This window comes from Balaenoptera musculus, chromosome 3 (assembly GCF_009873245.2).
Source record: "Balaenoptera musculus isolate JJ_BM4_2016_0621 chromosome 3, mBalMus1.pri.v3, whole genome shotgun sequence".
NCBI lineage: Eukaryota > Metazoa > Chordata > Mammalia > Artiodactyla > Balaenopteridae > Balaenoptera > Balaenoptera musculus.
In genome coordinates this window covers 170,123,142-170,142,412 of record NC_045787.1, presented here as the reverse complement: position 1 = coordinate 170,142,412, position 19,271 = coordinate 170,123,142, and the positions used below count along the sequence as shown (strand labels likewise).

Genomic DNA, 19,271 nt, shown 5'->3' with positions numbered 1-19,271 from the left:
ACAGGACTGTATGCGTTTCTAAGTTCTCATCGACTGCATGCCCCAAAGCACGGATTTTACTGGATGCAAGTTGTACCTTAATGGAAACCATTTCATTAAAGGAAATCATAAAAACAATGACTAACCAGACTGTCAATTTGAGGTTCCCCTTCTGCCTTTATCCACATATGTTTTAATACAGTGGTAAATAGCCAGACATCCTCACTTTATCCATCTCCCTGTTTTTTCGTGAAACACCTCCTCTGGGCTCCCCATCTTTGGGTACCATTTGTAACAGTTGCTCCACTAGGAAAACACCCCACTGAATTAGCCATTCCCCCGTTGCAGGACACATGGTTTCATTCAATTTTGCACTATTATAAATAACACCGTTGTAAACACCTTTCTATATGTAGCTTTTTATTTCTCTTGATTTTTGTTCCCTCGGGATAAATGCCCCAGCAAGGGATTTGAGAGGACAGCCTCGTAGCTCCTGATGTCCAGTTTACGAGGCTGAGATTGGCCGACAATACCAGAGAGTCGGGGACGAGCATATCCCTACCTGCGTCAGGTGTCGCTCTTCCTGCAGCCTTCCTGGTGTCCTGGGTAAATGAAGTGCTGGCAGCCCATGATCCCGCCAACCTACTTTCCTCGATTGCTGATGAGGCCACGCTTTGTTCACTTTGTGTTTTACCGGTTAAATTACTTTTCACATGAATTCCTCGAGTGAGTCCTTTCCAGATAAAAAATACCCAGCTAAGGTATTATTAACATGACAGAGAGGTCGCTTTCCAGTGTATCGTTGCCATGATTTTTCCTAGGTCGCTGGTCTTGGGTTTTAGTTTTATCGGTTTGCCGTGAAGAAGTTCTGAATAGTTGTATACAATCATAGCTGTTAATCTTCTCCACTCGTTCTGTTGCTTCAGTTGCTAGGAGGTAACTTCTCTGAAACAGAAAATCAGCATTCTGTACATTTTCACTAATCTGTGTGTATTTTCTTTTTCATCCGATGACTTGTTTTGTTTTTTTACTTTTTGGCCACGCCACACGGCATGTGGGATCTTAGTTCCCCAACCAGGGATTGAACCTGCGCCCCCTGCAGTGGAAGCGCAGAGTCTCAACCGCTGGACCGCCAGGGAAGTCCCCATTCTATGACTTTTTATATGGAATCTCTTTGGTTGGGAAAATGAGGCCTAATATAACCCAGAGGTTTCCCCCGTCCAACCCCAGGGGAGGTGGCTCTGCCCCTGGGCCACACGGGGCCATGTCTGGGGATGTCCGTGGCTGTCACGACTGGGGGCCTCCTGGCATCGAGTGGGTGGGTCCAGGGAGGCTGCTCTGCACCCCGCAGCGCCCGGGACGGGCCCCCACCGAGCGTGATCTGGTCCCAGTGTCAGCAGGGCCTTGGGGGAGGGACCCTGTTCTAACTCGGTGTCCCCCATCCTGCCATCCCCCAGCTCACCATCGAGAAACACCACCCTCCCCCAGTTGTGTTTAATCCTCACGTGCATTTGAGCCTGGCCTCTGGGCTCAGGTCTGTAACACTCCGGTGATGACCCTCCCTCTGTAATCAGCGCAGCCTCACAAGGCATCCTGGCGTGCTCGGGACCTTCATGGTCCTTGCCTTGCAGCCACGCGCCCGCGATGCTTCTGTGGGATCCAGCCTGACCCTGGTGACTTCCTAGCCCTTTACTGGGAGGCCAGCCAGGGCCTGCTGTCGTCTGTTAAGTTTCTATTTTTAGGCAAACCTCACCCCAAGTCATGCCCCCAGCCTCGCCAGGCTAGAACCGGCCTTTCTCCAGGCGGAATCTGACCGCTATCTGCAGCTCCAACCGCCTCACCCCTCCCTCCTGCTTCCCAAGGCCCTGCCCGGCTTCCAGGGCCTTCCAAGGCGCCAGGGGCCAGGCAGGCCCGGCCAGGTCGGGTGCCTGGGGCCATCACGTGTCTCTGGCAGGGAGGCAGCTGGTGAGGAATGTTCCCGGGCTGACTCACGACCACTGCCTGTCCTGCGGGAGTTGACCTAACCCCGGGGGCACGCGGTGAGGCAGTGACTGGCCGTGACACCGCCAGGACCAGGACTTCGGTCTGCTGTCTGGGCTGCCGTGATGCAACCATGTCTGGTCTCAGCTGCTTGTGCACACACACACGTGCACACACATAGATACACACTGACACACATGCATACACACGCATGCAGGCTCACACATGCACGTGCATGTAAACAAATGCACACACACGCGTGCATGCAGACACACAAGCACACACACACCCCCAATGCAGCCCCCTCCGGCCGTCCCGGGGGGTCCAGGTTATAACCCAGCCTGGAGGGAGCCTCTCAGGGCATCGTGCCCGGAACAGAAAGCCAGCAGCGCTGACGGGCTTAGAGCTGACGAGGGAGGCCACGGTTTGGGGTGCCCACGGGGTGGCCGGGCCTCCTAGGGTCCTGGTGGACACTCTGAGTGTGGGTGCTGAGCAGGACTCCCCGGCCTTCCAAGGAAAACATGCTGTGAAGCCACCCCATTTGTTCTCTGTCAGCGTCTATATTTAGCGCTGAGTAATTTAGGTATTTTTAAGTCAAACCAAGGGCGGTTTTCCCTGAATTGGATGTTTTGTGGCCGCTTTGAAGCTCTCTGCTGAATCAGAGCCCTCTGGAAGCCCACACGTGGGTCCTGTACACCCAGAGCAGACACACTCGGGCCTTTTCTGACCCAGAAAGGGGCCTGGGTGTCTGGCGGGAAGGCAGGCAGCCAGCAGTGTGGAAGGGATTTTTTTTTTTTTTAATGGAACTTGGATGGAGATCACTGTAGATTCACACGCAGTTGTACCAGATCACAGAGAGAAAGTCCCTACATCACCTACCGAACACAGATTCCTGCAGTTTTACTTGTGTGTGTATATTAGGATCTTTGCAAGTTTATCCCCTGTGCAGACACGTGAACCACACACACACACACACAGTCTAGATCTCCAGCACTTCACACAGCACGAGGACCCCGTGTCCGCCTGTCTACCCAGACCCCTCCCCAGGCCGCCGCCCCCCTGCAACCACGAACCTCTCCTCCATCTCCACGACCCTGTGGTCTTGGGGATGTTCTGTACATGGAACCGCACAGCATGTGGCTCTGGGGACTGGCCTTTTCACTCCGCGCGATTCCCTGGAGGGCCATCCGAGACATGCACGTCCACGGTCCGTTTCTGTTTATTGCCAAAAGGGAAATTTTTTGAGAACCTGAACTCTGCCTTTACTTTTCTGCAGCTGCCCCTCTGGGAAACAGACAGAGGTACAGTGTATGATGACAGAAGCACACGTTGCTACTGAAAGACCTGGGTAAACGCCAGCCCAGTCGGGCAGCTCCCCAGGACTCCTGAACCTGGGCTCTGCACCCCACCATCCCAAACGAACACTGCGTGGACCCACTGGGAGCGTCCTCAACCCAGGCCACGCGCACACAGGGGCCAGGTCGTTCTCTGATCCCATCTCAATGCCAGGAGCCCCTCTCCCTGTCATGACGACCACAGACGTCCGCAGGTGTCGCCCAGTGACCCCTGAGGACAGGATCTCCCCAGGTGAAACCCCTGGGTTAGGGATTCCATGGATCCCCCCCCCCAGGACAATGTGACCTCTGAGGTCCTGGGATGCTGCACACATTTAAATCCACACCTGAGCGGGAGGGAGAGGAGGTGATACAGATGCTGGGGGCCCCCCTGGTTTACACTGGCTGACCATCGGGGATTTATCCTGGTGTCCAGTGTGAGCAAGGATCAGACTCGATTTCTCAGCCTTGGCGTTATCGTCATTTGGGGCCGGGCCATCCTCTGTGGGGGGCCTCCCTGGGCACTGGGGTTGGGGGGGTGTTGAGCAACATCCCAGGTTCTGAAAACCACGAATGTCCCCAGACATCACCCAGTGTCCCCTGGGGGCAGGATGGCCCCAGTTGAGAACCACTATCCCAGGGCTCACTAAATGTAGATTGGATGGAAAAAGTAGAATTTTCACCACCTTAAGGGACAGAAAAATTTTGCATGACTGAATTATAAAAAATAAATTTACATCACTCGTACGTGGCTGGTGGGAGTGTAAAATTGTGTAGCCACTCTGGAAAACAGGCCGGTGTTCTCTTAAAAAATTAAACAAGCAGTCGCACCCCTCAGCATTTATCCCTGAGAAATAAAGGCTTATATTCGCTCAGAAGCCTGCACACGGACGCCTGTGGCAGCTCTGTTGCTGACACAGCCAGAACCGGGAGCCGGCCCAGGTGTTCTCGGACAGGCAAAGGGTTAAGGGGCACCTCCACACTGTGGACCTTTACTGCAAAGGAATGAACTGTTGATAAGCACAGCCGCAGGGGTGGATCTCCAGATAATTAGGTCGAGTGGGAAAAAACAGCCAATCCCGAAAGGCTCCTTACCGAGTGGTTCCATTTAAACAGCATTCTCCGGACTTCCCTGGTGGTCCAGTGGCTAAGACTCTGCGCTCCCAATGCAGGGGGGCCCGGGTTCGATCCCTGGTCGGGGAACTAGATCCCACATGCCTCAACTAAGACCTGGCGCAGCCAAATGAATAAATATTGAAAAAATAAATAAATAAATAGCATTCTCATAATTCATTGAATATGGATGTGATGTAAGTCAGGTTAAGATGGTTTTATCATTTTTTTTCTACATTGCGTGCTTTGACTTTTTATTTGAACAACAGTGAAACTTTGACTTTTTAACTGAAGTTGAATGGCATTTGTCTTAATCCTGCCCAGTTATAGACCAAATCATACCTAGAAAATGTTTGTGTTAATTTTACTTATACAAGCCATTTCCTGTTTAAGTGGCCTTACTCTGCCTATTGCATTGTTCTTGCCAAGTCTAAGCTCTGTCCTGTTGGAATTCTTCTAACACTGAATTTGTGGGGTAGAAATGTATGATGTGCTACACATTTTATTCATAATAAACTAAGTTATAGCGTATTGCAACCTAAAATAAATAAATAAATAAACAGCATTCTCAAGGCCATGGTACTAAAGTATAAAAGGTGAACATAGCCACGGCCTGGCCACCTGGCTGTGGCCCCTGAAGGGAGGCATGAGGACCCTGGGGTGGAAGTGCCCCCCATCTCCCCTGTGTCAATGTCAGCATCCTGGTTATGACGTCACTACAGCTTTGCAAGATGCCGTCGCTGGGGGAAACCAGGCAGCGGGTACACGGGCTGTCTCTGCTGTTTTCTACAAATGCATGTGAATCTATGGGCATCGCAACATTTTAAATTTAATTAAATTTTAATTTGCTGGACAACTGACCAAATGAAGGAAGGAAACAGGCCCAGGCCCTGCAGAGAAGGGGTGGGGTACCCAGGACCCACGGGTGCAGGCTTCCCACGTGATCTGCCTTGGTCCAGAGCCAGGGGTCTCGCCCCTGGGCGACTCTGCCCCCAGAGGACACTGGGTCATGTCTGGGGACATCTGTGGTTGTCACACTGGGGGTGCTCCTGGCATCAAGTGGGTGGAGGCCAGGGAGGCTGCTCGACACCCCACAGGGCCCAGGACGGCCCCCAAGAGAGAATGATCGGCCCCAGTGCCAACAGTATGGGGGGAGGGGTCCCAATGCAGGAGCGGGAATCCGAGAAAACTCCCCTCATTCTGAGCCAAACAGGAGCCGATGCAATGGTTTTATGAGCTCTCCTGGGACCCTCAGTGGTCATGTCCAGTGAGCACTTACCCCCGACCGGCCGCAGGAGGGGACTGTAGGAGAAGATGTGCTTGGCCGGGCCTCTCACCGTGACCCAGGGACACAGGCGTCGTGGCTGCAGGGTGGCGGGGCTTCCGGGCCCCATGAGGCTTCCGGAAGTGGGGCATTCCTCCTCGACGTCCTCCACCTGAAGTCCTGGGGCGTCACGGGCCAGCTCACGTCTGTCTGCTTCTCCCCACAGCTCTCTGGACGACAGGGGCCCAGAGCTGATGGCAGACAATGTCAGCCACTAACAACATAGCCCAGGCTCGGAAGCTGGTGGAACAGCTCCGCATCGAAGCCGGGATCGAGCGCATCAAGGTGAGCAGGGGAGAGACCCCCGGGCACGCCCTCAGCAAACGGTGGGCACGGAGGCTAGCAGGACGGCAGGGCTTTGCACTCGGCTCTGCCTCTAACTGTGTGACCTTGGGCCACTCAGCCTCTCTGAGCCTCAGTTTCCTCAGCAGAAAGACACAGCTGATGTAAACCTACATCATGGGTTGTTGTGACGATTGATGTGCCAGCATGCTTTATAAACAGAGTGGGACCAGAGGCAGGCCTTGAGTACTGCTGTGAGCCTGCCCCAGCCCTTGGGGTCCGTCCCCGGACGGCCCCAGAGAAGGCCAAATCAGGCCCCTCCAAAAGGGTCAGCGTGAGACAGTCACTTTCTCTTCTATCCCCTCATCCTCAGAGCTCTGTCCAGCTCCCCTGTTGTGACAGATGCAAAGAGAAGTCAGAGGCCCGGCCCCAGGGAAGAGAGGACACAGGGCCTTTCACTGTTTACTTTCGCCACTTCTGCGTTGATTACATTTTTTGAAATAAGCATGTTTGATTTTTAGCTAAAAAAAGAAAAAGGACAAGCAGTTCCTCCTCGCAAATGCTTAACCCATCGGGGGCCAGGAACATGCAAAGCAAAATAAGATAGTGCATAATTGGGCAGTCAGCTCTGCGGGCTTTTTTTTTTTTTTTTTTTTTAATTTGCATAAAGTTAACCGTTTTTAAAGTGCGCAGTTCAGTGGCGTTTGGTGAACTCAAAATGTGCAACCATCATGACTAATTCCAGCACATTCCATCACCCCCAAAAAGAAGCCCGTCCCCATTAGCAATCACCCCACATCCCCTCCCCAGCCCCTGACAACCAGGAACCGACTGTCTGTCTGTGGATTTGCCTGTTCTGGACGTTTCCCATCAATGGAATCTCACACTGTGGGTCCTTCTGCGTCTGGCTTCTCTCACTGAGCATCACATCCTCAAGGTCTGTCCACGTTGTAGTGAGTGTCCGGGCTTCACTCCTTTGTTTGGCTGACTGATGCTCCCGTGTGTGGAGGGACCGTATTTGTTTATATAGCTGAATCTTAAGTCCACGAGTGGACATCAGGATGACATCCAGGGCTTTCAAAGGATATAGACCAACGGGCTAGTCATGGCCTCCTACACAAGAAAGCTGTCTGACACTTTTCGAAATCATCTTCTCACCAAACCCATGTCCAGTTTGCAAAGGACGGTGAGCCACCTCCGAGAAGCTGATTCCTGCCGCAGACCCCAGCTTGTGGGTGGCTGGGTGAGGACCAGGGAGTCTCCATCCAGGGAAGACACGGGTCATTTATGCTTCCACATTAGCCGTGCTCCAGCTACCCACTGGATTAGTCAGGGATATATGACTATATATTAGAGACAGAGAGGGAGCACGAGAGGTACTTTTAGGCATTGGCTCACGCAGTCATGGGGCTGGCAGGTCTCAGGTTGACAGGGCTGAACCACAGGCTGGAGACCCAGGGAAGAGCTGATGCAACTTGAGTCCGAAGGCTGTCGGGAGGCAGAATTCCTTCCTCTTCGAGGGACCTCAGTCTTTTCTCTGAAGGCCTTCAGCTGATTAGATGCGGCCCACCCACATTATGGAGCGTCACCTGTTTTCCTCAAAGTCCATCGATTTAAATGTTCATCTCACCTTAAAAAGACCTTCGTAGAGACATCTAGGCCGGCCTTTGGCCACACAGCCAGGTACCTGGCCTAGCTAAGCGGACACATGGAATCAGCCATTACTCCACGCATCTGTTCAGGCCTTGCTTCCCTCAGCACGGTCATCCCCCGGTCACTGCTGGTCGCGGGTTAGGAACGGATGGCCCGGCAGTGCGGACCCGCGACCCCATGTGGCCATGGGGCCAACCCCTGTGGTCGCCTTGCACCTCCAGCCCAGCCAGGTGGGAGGGAGGCTTACGCACCCCCCCGGGGCGGTGTCGTGGGGGGCGCCTCCCACGAGGCGTCTGAATGTTCCAGAACTCTGAGCATTCAAAGCATTCCTTGGGGCTGAAGGCAGAGCAGCCCCGGTTGAAGTGGTTTCCTCTCAGCGCCGAGCCAGCCCCGGCCCTGGCGGAGGCCGCTGACTCACCCGCCCGTTTGATGTCGGGAGGGCTTCTCCGCGGGCGGCCTTTGAACGTGGGGAGGAGCAGAGTCGGGCGTGACCGGTCTCCCTCCCGTCCCGCCTGAGGTTTTGCGGCCCCAAGACGGCGACCGGGAGCGCAGGGCCGGCCTGAGTGAGAGGCCGGCGAGGCGAGCGGAGGGCGCGCAGCATCCAGGGGCCCCGGGGGGCTTGTCTTCCAGGCGGAGCAGTGGAATCCGAGCCCGGGGCCCTGACGCCCGGGGCGGCAGCTCTGGGGCGCAGAAGACCCTCCGCAGACTTTCCCCGCCCGCCGCTCTTCCTGGTGGGAAGGGGACTGCCGAGGGGTCAAGGCCGCAGAGATGCGCCCGGGACTCGAGGGGCCCCCCGGGTCCCACAGCGCAGCCGCGGTGCTGCCAGCAGGGTGGGCCCCCCCGGGACACTAGGCACCACTTTACCCACGTCAGCTTCCCCCAGGGCTGCAGTGGGCCCTCCCTGCATCTCCTCCCTCCTCTTTTGGAGACCCTGACACAGGGGGTCCTAAGTGTCAGCCCCCTCACCATGGTCACCGAGACCCCGACGGCTCAGACGGCACAAGAATCAAATGCCGAAGGCCTTGTCCCGCCTCTCGGGCGATGCACCTGCAGGGCTCTCCCCGTCAGGTCCTTTCTTAGAGTGATTCCTCCCCTGACCCTTCCCTTCAAACTCCACACAGCCCCCTCTGGAGAAGGTTCAGTTCTTCTGCCTCTTATTTAATCTTAAATTTCCGGTAAAATACATATACGTAACATAAAATTTACCATTAGTGATACTTAGTACATTGACATTGTTGTGCAACCTAATGCACCACTACCTAATTCCAGAATATTCCATCACCCCAAAAGGAGGCCCATCCCCATGAGCAGTCACTCCCCAGCCCCTGACAACTGCCCTCTGTGTCTGTGGATCTGCCTGTTCTGGACGTTTCCCATCCATGGAATCACACCCTGTGTGTCCTTCTGCGTCTGGCTTCTCTCACTGAGCATCGTGTTCTCAGGGACCGTCCACGTGGTAGCGAGTGTCAGGGCTTCTCTCCTTTTTGTGGCTGCGTGATGCTCCCGTGTGTGGAGGGACCCGGTGTGTGTCTTCAGGTGACGGGCACTGGGGTTATCTCCACCTTTCGGCTGCTGTGAGTCGTGCTGCTGTGGACACGGTGCTTCGGCCCCTTCTTATCTTTCCTCTCTTGTCCTTGTGCCCACACACAGGTCTCCAAAGCCTCCTCCGAACTCATGAGCTACTGTGAGCAGCACGCCCGGAGCGACCCCCTGCTGGTGGGAGTCCCCGCCTCGGAGAACCCCTTTAAGGACAAGAAGCCTTGTATTATCCTGTAGCTCTATCTTCCCTCTTGCTAGGCTCCTCCCCGCCCCCCCCTCCCCCAGCCAGGGCATCATTCAGTACACAGTCAAGCAAAACTCTTAATTCCAAAAGAAATGCAAAAAGTTGCCATCACCCAGGTGGGGTAAAATGTATCCTCTGGGTTCAGATGGATTTTCAGACCCAACATCACAGCCCTGTCAGGGGCCGGGCTCCACCACCACTTCTGATGGGGAATAGCTGAAATGCCCAAGCGATGTGGTAACGATTTTTGAAAACTGCGTTGCCATTTGAGTCATGGTCTAGAGCCGAGCTGGGCGGGGAGACGGGAAGGAGGTGGGTGAATTAGCCGCTGGCGTGGGTGACCCGGCCGGGTGGCAAGTCTCATACAGTTGGCCATTGGTGAGGACTTCAGCCAGGTTGATGATGTGATGCTTTTGGCCAGGGTGTGTTAAGTGGAGAAAAATTGGGTGGAGTTGGGAGGAGGGACATAATGAACTTTTTTCAGAAATTTTTCTCCTTTTCATTTAAAACCTTGTAATTCCATACCGCTAAAATCGGGTGTCATTGGCTGAACCTGTAGCTAAGCTGGGTTGTGTGACAATGCACACGTGGATGTTAGGGGCTGGGAGGGGGGCTTTGCCTGTGAAACGCACCCCTGTCACCTAGGGTCACCCAGCTGTGTGGCTTTTGTGTGGCATGTGTCATCCGACAGCCATGCTGAGGCCCCCTCCCTTTCCTGGGGACCCCGCCCATCCCAGAAACGGATTTTCAGCCCATGGCTCTGGTCACTGCAACGGCCAGCTGTGTTTTCTTTAGTTTTAAGCACGAGACATCAGCGTGGGCAGTTAGAGGCTGTGGTCATATTTGGCTCTTCCGTGTTTTGTTCTGTTTTTTTCCACTTTCTGCATCTCCATGGTCATTTTTCAGGCAGAAATGCAGCCTGGGGAGGCCAGCCCGGGGCCCCCTGGTGCTTCGGGGTATAGAAAGGTGCGAGGGAATTCCCCGGTGGTCCAGTAGTTACGACTCCGCGCTTCCACTGCAGGGGGCACGGTTTCGATCCCGGGGAACTAAGACTAAGATCCTGCAAGCCGGGCGGGCGGCAGGCCAAAAAAAAAAAAAAAAAAAAAAGGTGTGAAATTGTCTGGAAGTAGCTGCAGAGGCCCCTGGAGATGGGATCCTTTGCCCAGAAATGGAGCGGCACCGGCAGTGCTCCCCTCCGCGCTCACACCCGGCCGCCCGGCGCATCTGTAAGGTGTCGTGTAGCTGATGGTGAGGGCGGGCTGGGGGGCTCTCTTACAATTGCTGTTTCCTCTGTTACGACAAAAACATTTAAAGAGGTGGAGGCAGAAGGACGGGTCAGATGCACACCTGCTTGCGGCGGCGTGATCCCCGGTGGCCCACCTGCCCGTGCGGCCCTGCGGGGGCGGGGTGGGAAGTCAGGATCCCAGGCCCCCCGAGCAGGAGGGCCCTGGGCAGCCGGCACAAGGCACGCGGGCTGGTGGGACCCGGAGCCTTGAGCTCCTCTCCCAACACCTCTCCTCCCCTCGCACCCGTGGGGCTCAGACCGTGCACAGCTGCGAAGGCTGGCGGGATGGCCGGCACCCCCATGGCCGGCTCCCGCGGGGTGCAGACCCAGGGCCGAGCTTCTCCCCAGCACCCAGCTCTCTCCGGCCGGTCCGGGAGCACCTGGGGCTTCGGGGAGCCCGCTCCCCTGCCCCTGCAGGTGGAGGGGGGAAGCCGCAAAGCCCCCACCCCACGCTGCTACCCCCGTACACTGTGCAGGCAGCCAGCGGCCCAGGGGCGCCTGGCCTGCCCACGCCTGGCAGCACAGCAGGACCGAACAAAGCCTGTTCCAGAAACCCGGGGCACACCCCACGGCTGGGGGTTGGGGAAGCCAGGGCACAGCGGGGCTTAGCCCGAGGGTCAGAGGGGCAGCTGGCAGAGCGAGTCTGCCGGTGAGGACAGCCCACCAGCCATCTGCCGACTGGTCACCCTTGGCTCCGGGACAGAAGCCTTAATCCCTTCAGCCTGAGCTCGGTCTGCGCGCACCCGGCCATCCTCCTGCGCCGCTACTGTCCCGGCCTCCCGCTGCCAGGCCCCGAAGAGGACAAGGGGTCCTGGTGCTGAGGTCACAGGTCCCCGGGCCTAGGCCTGCCCTCTCTCTCGGGCCCCTGCCCTGCCAGCTGTGCCAAGCCTATCCTCACCGCGTGTCCCCGCCGAGTGACCCTGGAGAAGCCAGCGGGAAGCTAAGCCCAGGACCCCTGGTCGACGGGGTGGAGGGACCCGAGTTTGGCCGCCCCATCGCTAGCTCCGGGCTCAGCCGGCCGATGACCGCCCCTCCCCACCCCCGCAAGCCCTGAAGCAAAATCGCACCGGGCCAGAGGCCCCCGAGTCAAGACCCCAGGGACCCAGCGGTCTGGGTAAACTGAGGCCCAGAGAGGGGGAGGACCACCATCCCCCAGCCCCGCCCCATGGCCACACCTGCCCCGCTGCCTCCCCAGGTGCCCTCAGCCTCGGAGCCCAGGGAGGTGGCAGTGGGCAAAAGCCCCACCGTGGGTTTCTTTCCAGCGGAGGAAAAGGCGCTCTTTTCCTTTTTTTTTTCTTCTTCAACATCATGGTCCCCAGCATAGGCCTGAAGCATCAGGGCACACACGACAGTGCGTTCTGCTTGTGCTTTCCTGGTGCAAGTGTCAGCGTGAAACCATGGTTTTCAGGGCGTTCGGGGGACTGTAAGTGCCCTGCAAGGCTGGGAGCTGGCAGTGGCAGCGCGGTCCTTGGGGAAACCGGCGCCTCTCAACCACATCCCGGGGGAATTAAGGACACAGGCACCCAAAAAAGGCAGTGCTGGGCGACGCAGGGTTTCTGTCTGCGGGCTGCGGTGTTTCCTGTGGGCCTGGCCCGGCCCAGCCCCTCCCCCATCCTCCCTAAAGGTCACCCCCCAGGCCAAGAATTAAGTGACTCGGTTGTGACCTCCAGCCCCCTTGGACGGATGGGGATGCAGAAGGTGCTCTTTCTTCCTTTGATGTCCCGGCCACCCTGTCCTGTCGTCGCTGGGCCTCCAGGCAGCTCATCCATCTCGAGCCCCGGGCAGGCAGGAAAAGGCCAGCAGACCCCCGCCCCAAGCATGAGTGACCAGGGGCAGTTTCCGGGCCCCGGTGAGGCCACCACAGGTCGCTCGTCCTTCAAGAACCTGCCGCGGGGCCCCCCCTGAAAAGAAGCCATATGTCGACACCACTCCCCCCCTCCCCCCACCCCCGCCCCGTTTCCTCTTCTGTCCTCGGAGACCATTGCCAAACATTGTAAAGACCGGTTCCCGGTTCTCAGAAAGCACTCTGTGGTTCTAGTGGGTTCTACCCCATCTGCGTTTGGATGTCCAGTGGTTTTTATTTCTGATTTTTAAAAAATTCCAGGTGTGCCACACCCACTTTCCTGCAGTGTTTGAATATTGTGTGGAATTGTTAATACCAAGTGAATTAATGCACAATAAAAAGGCTCACTGTTCCTTTCCTCCCGGCTCCGGCCCTTCCTTGGCTCCCTGGTCACTGCTTGCGGGGGACAGGGCGGGGTCTTGGCTCCGGCGGTGGTGACGGTGGTGACGGTGGTGACGGTGGTGACGGCTTCCCCTCCACCCCCACTGCCCCAGCTGCCCCGGGAAGAGGCAGCATGGATGGAACCGGGCTTCAGGCAGCGGGACAGACAAGGGAGCTTCAGCTTCTGATCTACAGTGGGAGAATTTCGGGGGAAGCTTTCTGAGGGTCTCCACTCATGTAAGCCGCGGGTCCCACGGTTTGGAGGGCCGTGGGAAAGCGCCACGCCCCTCCGAGAGCTTGGAGCCTGCGAAGATCTTAATCTTGCCCCTTCCTGCTCTGCCTCACCCAGAGACCACTCTCGACCACCAGACTCCCAGGAAAAAGTGGAGGGAATCTTGGCCCTGCCCCATAGCACACCACGAAGAGTTAAATCTTTAGTAATGGATCTGTAAGTGGACGATTCTGGCCCCTGAGCGGAGAACTTTCTCTGTATAAGCTAAAATCCTACATGCCGTGCTGCGGAGAAAGAAAGGGAGGGAGGGAGGGAGACATGGATGTATCACTGTTTATTTTTTTAAAAAATAATAAAACGTTTATAGACGTTTCAGCTGCATTAAAAATTGTCCCCTATGTATCAAATGTATAAGATTAGGGAAAGGAGGGGGGAGGGATAAATGAGGAGTATGGGATTAACAGATACAAACTATACATAAAATAGGTAAGCAACAAGGATTTACTGTATCGCACAGGGAACTCTCTTCAATACCTTATAATAAATCAGAATGGAAAATAATCTGAAAATATATATATATGAAGCTGAAAAAAAATTTTTTCTCATGGAAAAATAAGTATAAGATTAGAAAGCTGTTCTGCTGTACCCCTGAAACTAACAGAACTTTGTCAATCAACTATACTCCAATATAAAATAAAAACTTAAAAAAAAAAAAAAGATTAGGGCTTCCCTGGTGGCGCAGTGGTTAAGAATCCACCTGCCAATGCAGGGGACACAGGTTCGAGCCCTGGTCCGGGAAGATCCCACATGCCGCGGAGCAACTAAGCCCGTGTGCCACAACTACTGAGCCTGCGCTCTAGAGCCCGCGCGCCACAACTGCTGAAGCCTGCGTGCCTAGAGCCCGTGGTCCACAAGAAGAGAAGTGTGTCCATCCATGGATGATGGATAAACAAGACGTGGTCCATCCACACAGTGGAATGTATTATTCAGCCATAAAAAAGAAGGAAATTCTGACACACGCTATGACATGGATGAACCTTGAGGACATTGTACTTAGAGGAGCCAGACACAAAATGACAGATACTGTCTGATTCCACTCACAGGAGGTCCCCAGAGGAGTCACATCCATAGAGACAGGAAGCAGATGGTGGGGACCAGGGGTTGGGGGAGGGGATAAGGAGTCAGTGTTTCATGGGGGCAGCGTTTCAGTTTGGGAAGATGAGAAAGTTCTGGAGATGATGGTGGGGATGGTTGCCCGACAATGTGAATGTGCTCAATGCCACCGAGCTGTGCGCTTACAAATGGTTAAGATGGTACATTTCGTGTTCTATTTTACCACAAAAAGAAAAAAGAATCAAAGCCTTACCCAACATGCACCTGAATGGCTAAAATTTAACAGATGGGCGTTGCCGAGGACACAGAGCAACCAGAACCCCCAGGGCTCACTGGTGGGGTGTGAAGGGCTACAGCCAAGTTGGGAAAAGGTCCTGCACTTCCCTATAAAACTGAACACACGCCTACTCTCTGACCTGGCGATTCCACTCCTAAGTGTTTACCTAACAGAAACCAAAACACACGTCCACAAAAAGTCTTGGAAGGAATGTCAGAGCAGCTCTTCTCCCCATAGTCAAAACTGAAAACATCACCAAAACATCTTGGTCCCCTATTCAGCAACAGGGGATCAAGCCACTCCTACCCCAGAAGCCCCTCAGCCATGTGAAGGAACAAACCACCCACCACCAGCGACAGCCTGGGTGGCTCACAAATCCACAGCCAACAAATAGCCTTACACAGAAGGATGGCCTGCATGATTGCATTTATAGGAGGCTCTGAACCAGGCAAGCCTGTGCACAGGACCCCAAGGATGTCCACATCCTAATGTCCAGAACCTGTGCTCACGTCCCCTCACGGGGCAGAGGGGACTTTGCAGGTGGGATTAAGTTAAGGCCCCTGGATTCCCCAGGGACCTCAGTGTCATCACAAGGTCCTTATAAGAGGGAGGCGGGAGGGTCAGAGGCAGAGAGAGACGGGAGATGCTGCGCTGCTGGCTGTGAGGATGGGGGAGGGGCCGCGAGCCAGGGATGCGGTGCCTCTAGAAGCTGGAAAAGGCAGGAAATAAGGGAAGGAAGTCAGTCTGCAAAGGCTACACGCTGTATGATCCCAATTTGATGACGTTCTGGAAAAGGCAGGACCATGGAGCTGGTGAAAGGATCACTGGCTGCAGGGGTTGGAGGGGGGAGGGGCAGGATGAACAGGTGGGTCACAGGGAGGTTTTTAGGGCAGGGACACTATTCTGTAGGACAAGGTCCTGCTGGACACAAGATGATATACGTTTGGCAAAACCCACAGAGTGTACCCCAAGAGTGACCTTGAGGGTCACCCTTGGACTGGGCGGGGTACAGTGCAGATGCAGACCCCGCCCCATGGCAGGAGGGGAGCTGGCTCTGCTGGGTGGGAGGCCAGGCCCAGGGGACGCCTGTGGCCTCCAGCATCCAAAGAGGCCCATTGGGGACTTCCCTGGCGGTCCAGTGGGTAAGACTCTGCGCTCCCAATGTAGGGGGCCCGGGTTTGATCCCTCGTCGGGACTCTAGATCCCTCAGGCATGCCGCAGCGAAGATCCGGTGCAGCCAAATAAATAAATATTAAACAACAACAACAGAGGCCCATTAGGCATTGTGCCGCCAAAGAGGAAGGAGGGCTGGAGACCACGGCTCACCCTTCACCCTAGACGGTCCCCAGGGGTGGAAGGCCCCCCATTCTCATGGGACTCCTTTCCCACCCTGCTACATGCAAATATCTTCCCGAAATTCTGGAGGTTCAGGGGAGGGTCCCTGCTGCCTTCTCCAGCTCTGGTGGCTCCTGGCCATCCTTGGTCCTCAGCTGGTCCCGCATCTCCCCAGTCTCTGCCTCTGTCATCACAAGGCCTTCTCTGTGTCTGTGTGGTCACTCCTGTCCCTATAAGGACACCCGCCATTGGATTCAGGGCCCACCCTACTCCAGCATGACCCCATCGGATCTATTACGTCTGCAAAGACCCTGTTTCCTTTTTTTTTTCTTTTTTTTGGGGCCGCACTACGAGGCATGTGGGATCTTAGTTCTCCAACCAGGGATGGAACCCGCGCCCCCTGCAGTGGAAGCGCGGAGTCCTAACCACTGGACCACCAGGGAAGTCCCAAGACCCTGTTTCCAAGTGAGGTCACGTTGTGAGTTTCTAGGTGGGTAGGAATTGGGGGGAGACATGTATCAACCCAGTGCTACAGATACTTCCAAATCCTTTCATTTGGCTGAGGAAACATCTCACTGTGTTCTCACCAAGCACACTTCCTGCTTTTATTTACTAAGGGCCTATCCCATGGCATACAGTCCAGGGACACAGAGTGAGATCAACAAATTCTACAGTCATCACTCCCAAAGTGTCTCCTCTGAGACACGGGGAGAGGGCTTTAGAGCTGGCCTAAGGCATTGGGTTGAGTTGCATCCCTCCCCAAAATCTACGTTTGAGTCCTAACCCCAGTACCTGTGAGTGTGACCTTGTACAAAAAGGGATGTGCAGATGAAATCAAGTTAACAAGGTCACACTGGATCCGAGTGGGCCCTAAATCCAATGACTCGTGTCTGCATAAGAGAAAGGACAGGGAGATCAGGGTACAGAGACACAGGGAGACACACAGCGGGAAGGAGACCATGTGGCGTCAGAGGCACACAGATCCAGTGATGCAGCCACGAGCCAAGGATCGCTGGCAGCGCCAGAAGCTGGAGGAGAGGCCTGGTGTGGTTTTGCCCTCAGAGCCTCCAGGAAAAAATCAGCCCTCCCAACACCTTGATCTCAGATTTCTGGCCTCCAGAACTGAGAGAGAATACATTTCTGTTGTCTTTTTTTTTTTTTTTTTCCTGTTGTCTTAAGCTAGGAAAGTCACATAGCCAGGAATGTCTGGGTGTTTACCTGGAGCTCAGAGATGGGAAGAAGTGACAGCTTAGGCTCCGAATGGAAAGAGCTGCCCTGGGTGTGCTGGAGCGGGGGACGGGGAATGGCAGGACCCGAGGCTGGAGAGGCAGAGGACAGAAAACGGAGGGCCTTAGGGGTCGTGCTAAGGAGTCTGGAATGTTTCTAATCAGCTCTGGGAACCCAATAAACAGGACAACAGCCAGCCAGAAAGGGCTGCCACAGGGACCCCTGAGTCGAGCGGGCCATCTGGTAAACAAGAAATGAGAATGAAGATCAGTCACTACACAAACCCGAGACACCAGTATCGTTTTCAGAATCTGCCCCTTCCACCCAGGAGTTCACTGAAACCAAGAGGGGAGAAATGGCAAATTCTGAGTCACAAAGCTTCTCAGTGGGACCAGCTCCATAATTTGAGGGCCCCTTGTTCAAAAATTATAAATGTCAAGATGGTAACAGCAGAGCATTTAATTTTCTGAGTGCAGGGGCGGGAGGCGGGGTGCCGTCGCCCACAGAGCCAGCCTGCCTCTCAGCAAAGAAGCTTGCAAGGTGGTTTGTTCAGAAGACAGGAACCTGTAAACGTTCTTGCATTTGCAACCAACATTTCTTTTTCTTTTTATTTATTTATTTTTTGCCCGTGCCATGCGGTATGTGGGATCTTAGTTCCCCGACCAGGGATTGAACCCACACCCCCTGCAGTGGAAAGCGTGGAGTCTTAACCGCTGGACAGCCAGGGAAGTCCCTGAAACCAGCCTTTCAAGAAATTCAATGCAAAAGTGTTCACTGACGTCGAGTTCTACTTCACAAAAACTTTGTTCAGCAGATGGCGTAAATTAGAAAAAAAAAATCTCTATGTCCCTTTCAAATCAAAATGACAGCATCTTATTTACGAAATGAAGAGGCTCATCTTTAACTCGGATGTTCAGAGATAGAGCCATCACATCACAGCAGCCTCTGTAGCCAGGTCCGTCGCACCAGGGCCGTTCAAGCACAACATGCTCATTCGTTCTTTTGATCTATCAACACAAAATGCTGAGCAGTGCAGAATGGGGACGTGAATATGGTGGCGAGAATAGGGAATTAACACGCCAGATCTATATCCACCTCCGTAGCTGCCCTTAGAGCCTCTTTAGATTCTGATGCTGTCTCCAAAAGGAACTGAGAGGCATAGACTGACAGTACTGAAAGACCAGATCCATCACACAATTTTAAACCTTCAGCCTGTCACCCGACCACACCTCCTGTAGTGCGCAATGAATTCCCGTGTCTATAAATCCTGTCGTCACTTTGCGAATCCTGTATTCTATTTTCTCCACCACAATCTGTATATTTTTTCTTCTGCAACGTCTTTAGCCTGTTTTTACATTTCTTCCTCTTCATCTTTTCAATACATTTAAAGACCTCAACGAGTGGAACCTGCCCGGCCTTCCCTGGGACCTTGGGCAAGTCACTCTAACCCACGGGCGCTTAGTTTCAGAGTTGAGAGCAAGGCCAAAAGCACCAAATGAGACCTTCAGGGGTTCATCATGCTGATAAGAGACACAACCCACAACCGAGATGAAATTCACACAGATAACACTAGGTCAAAATATCAAAAGTACGAATTGTAGGGATGGTAAGGATCCTTCAGTCGTTCTGGAAGACTAGTCCTACCATTCTTTCACCATTTTTTTTTTTTTTTGGTCTTTTCAAGTAAGAAAGTAAGTTTTTTAAAAATTTTATTGAAGTATAGTTGATTTATAATGTGTTAATTTCTGCTGCACAGCAAAGGGATTCAGTTATGCATATATATATTTTTTCATATTCTTTTCCATTCTTGGTTTATCACAGGATACTGAATATAGTTCCTTGTGCTATACAGTAGGACCTTGTTGTTTATCTATCCTATATATAACAGTTTGCATCTGCTAATCCCAAACTCCCAATCCTTCCCTCCCCAACTCCCTGCCCCTTGGGAACCACAAGTCTGTTCTCAATGTCTGTTTTCACCATTTCTGTAACTTCAGGTTCATTGCCCTACAGAAGGAGATGCAGCGCATGCACACACACACACACACACACACACACACACACACACACACACAGAGGCACAGTCGTCCCAGTGTTAGAGGGGCAAGTTGGGTTCTCGGGGAAGCAGAC

The 19,271-nt window shown here is 54.1% G+C and overlaps 1 protein-coding gene across 2 annotated transcripts in view; it reads left to right on the top strand.

Annotated features, from left to right (window-relative positions):
• GNG7 (G protein subunit gamma 7) overlaps positions 1 to 12,934 on the top strand; it is a 154,164-nt gene extending 141,230 nt beyond the window's left edge. For both annotated transcript variants that reach the window (XM_036848151.1, XM_036848150.1), the window contains 2 exons: positions 5,897 to 6,015; positions 9,316 to 12,934. In XM_036848151.1, the coding sequence (XP_036704046.1) occupies positions 5,935 to 6,015; positions 9,316 to 9,441 (207 nt within the window). In that variant the 5' untranslated portion in view covers positions 5,897 to 5,934 and the 3' untranslated portion in view covers positions 9,442 to 12,934. The remainder of the gene's footprint in view (positions 1 to 5,896; positions 6,016 to 9,315) is intronic.
• Positions 12,935 to 19,271: the final 6,337 nt, after the last annotated feature.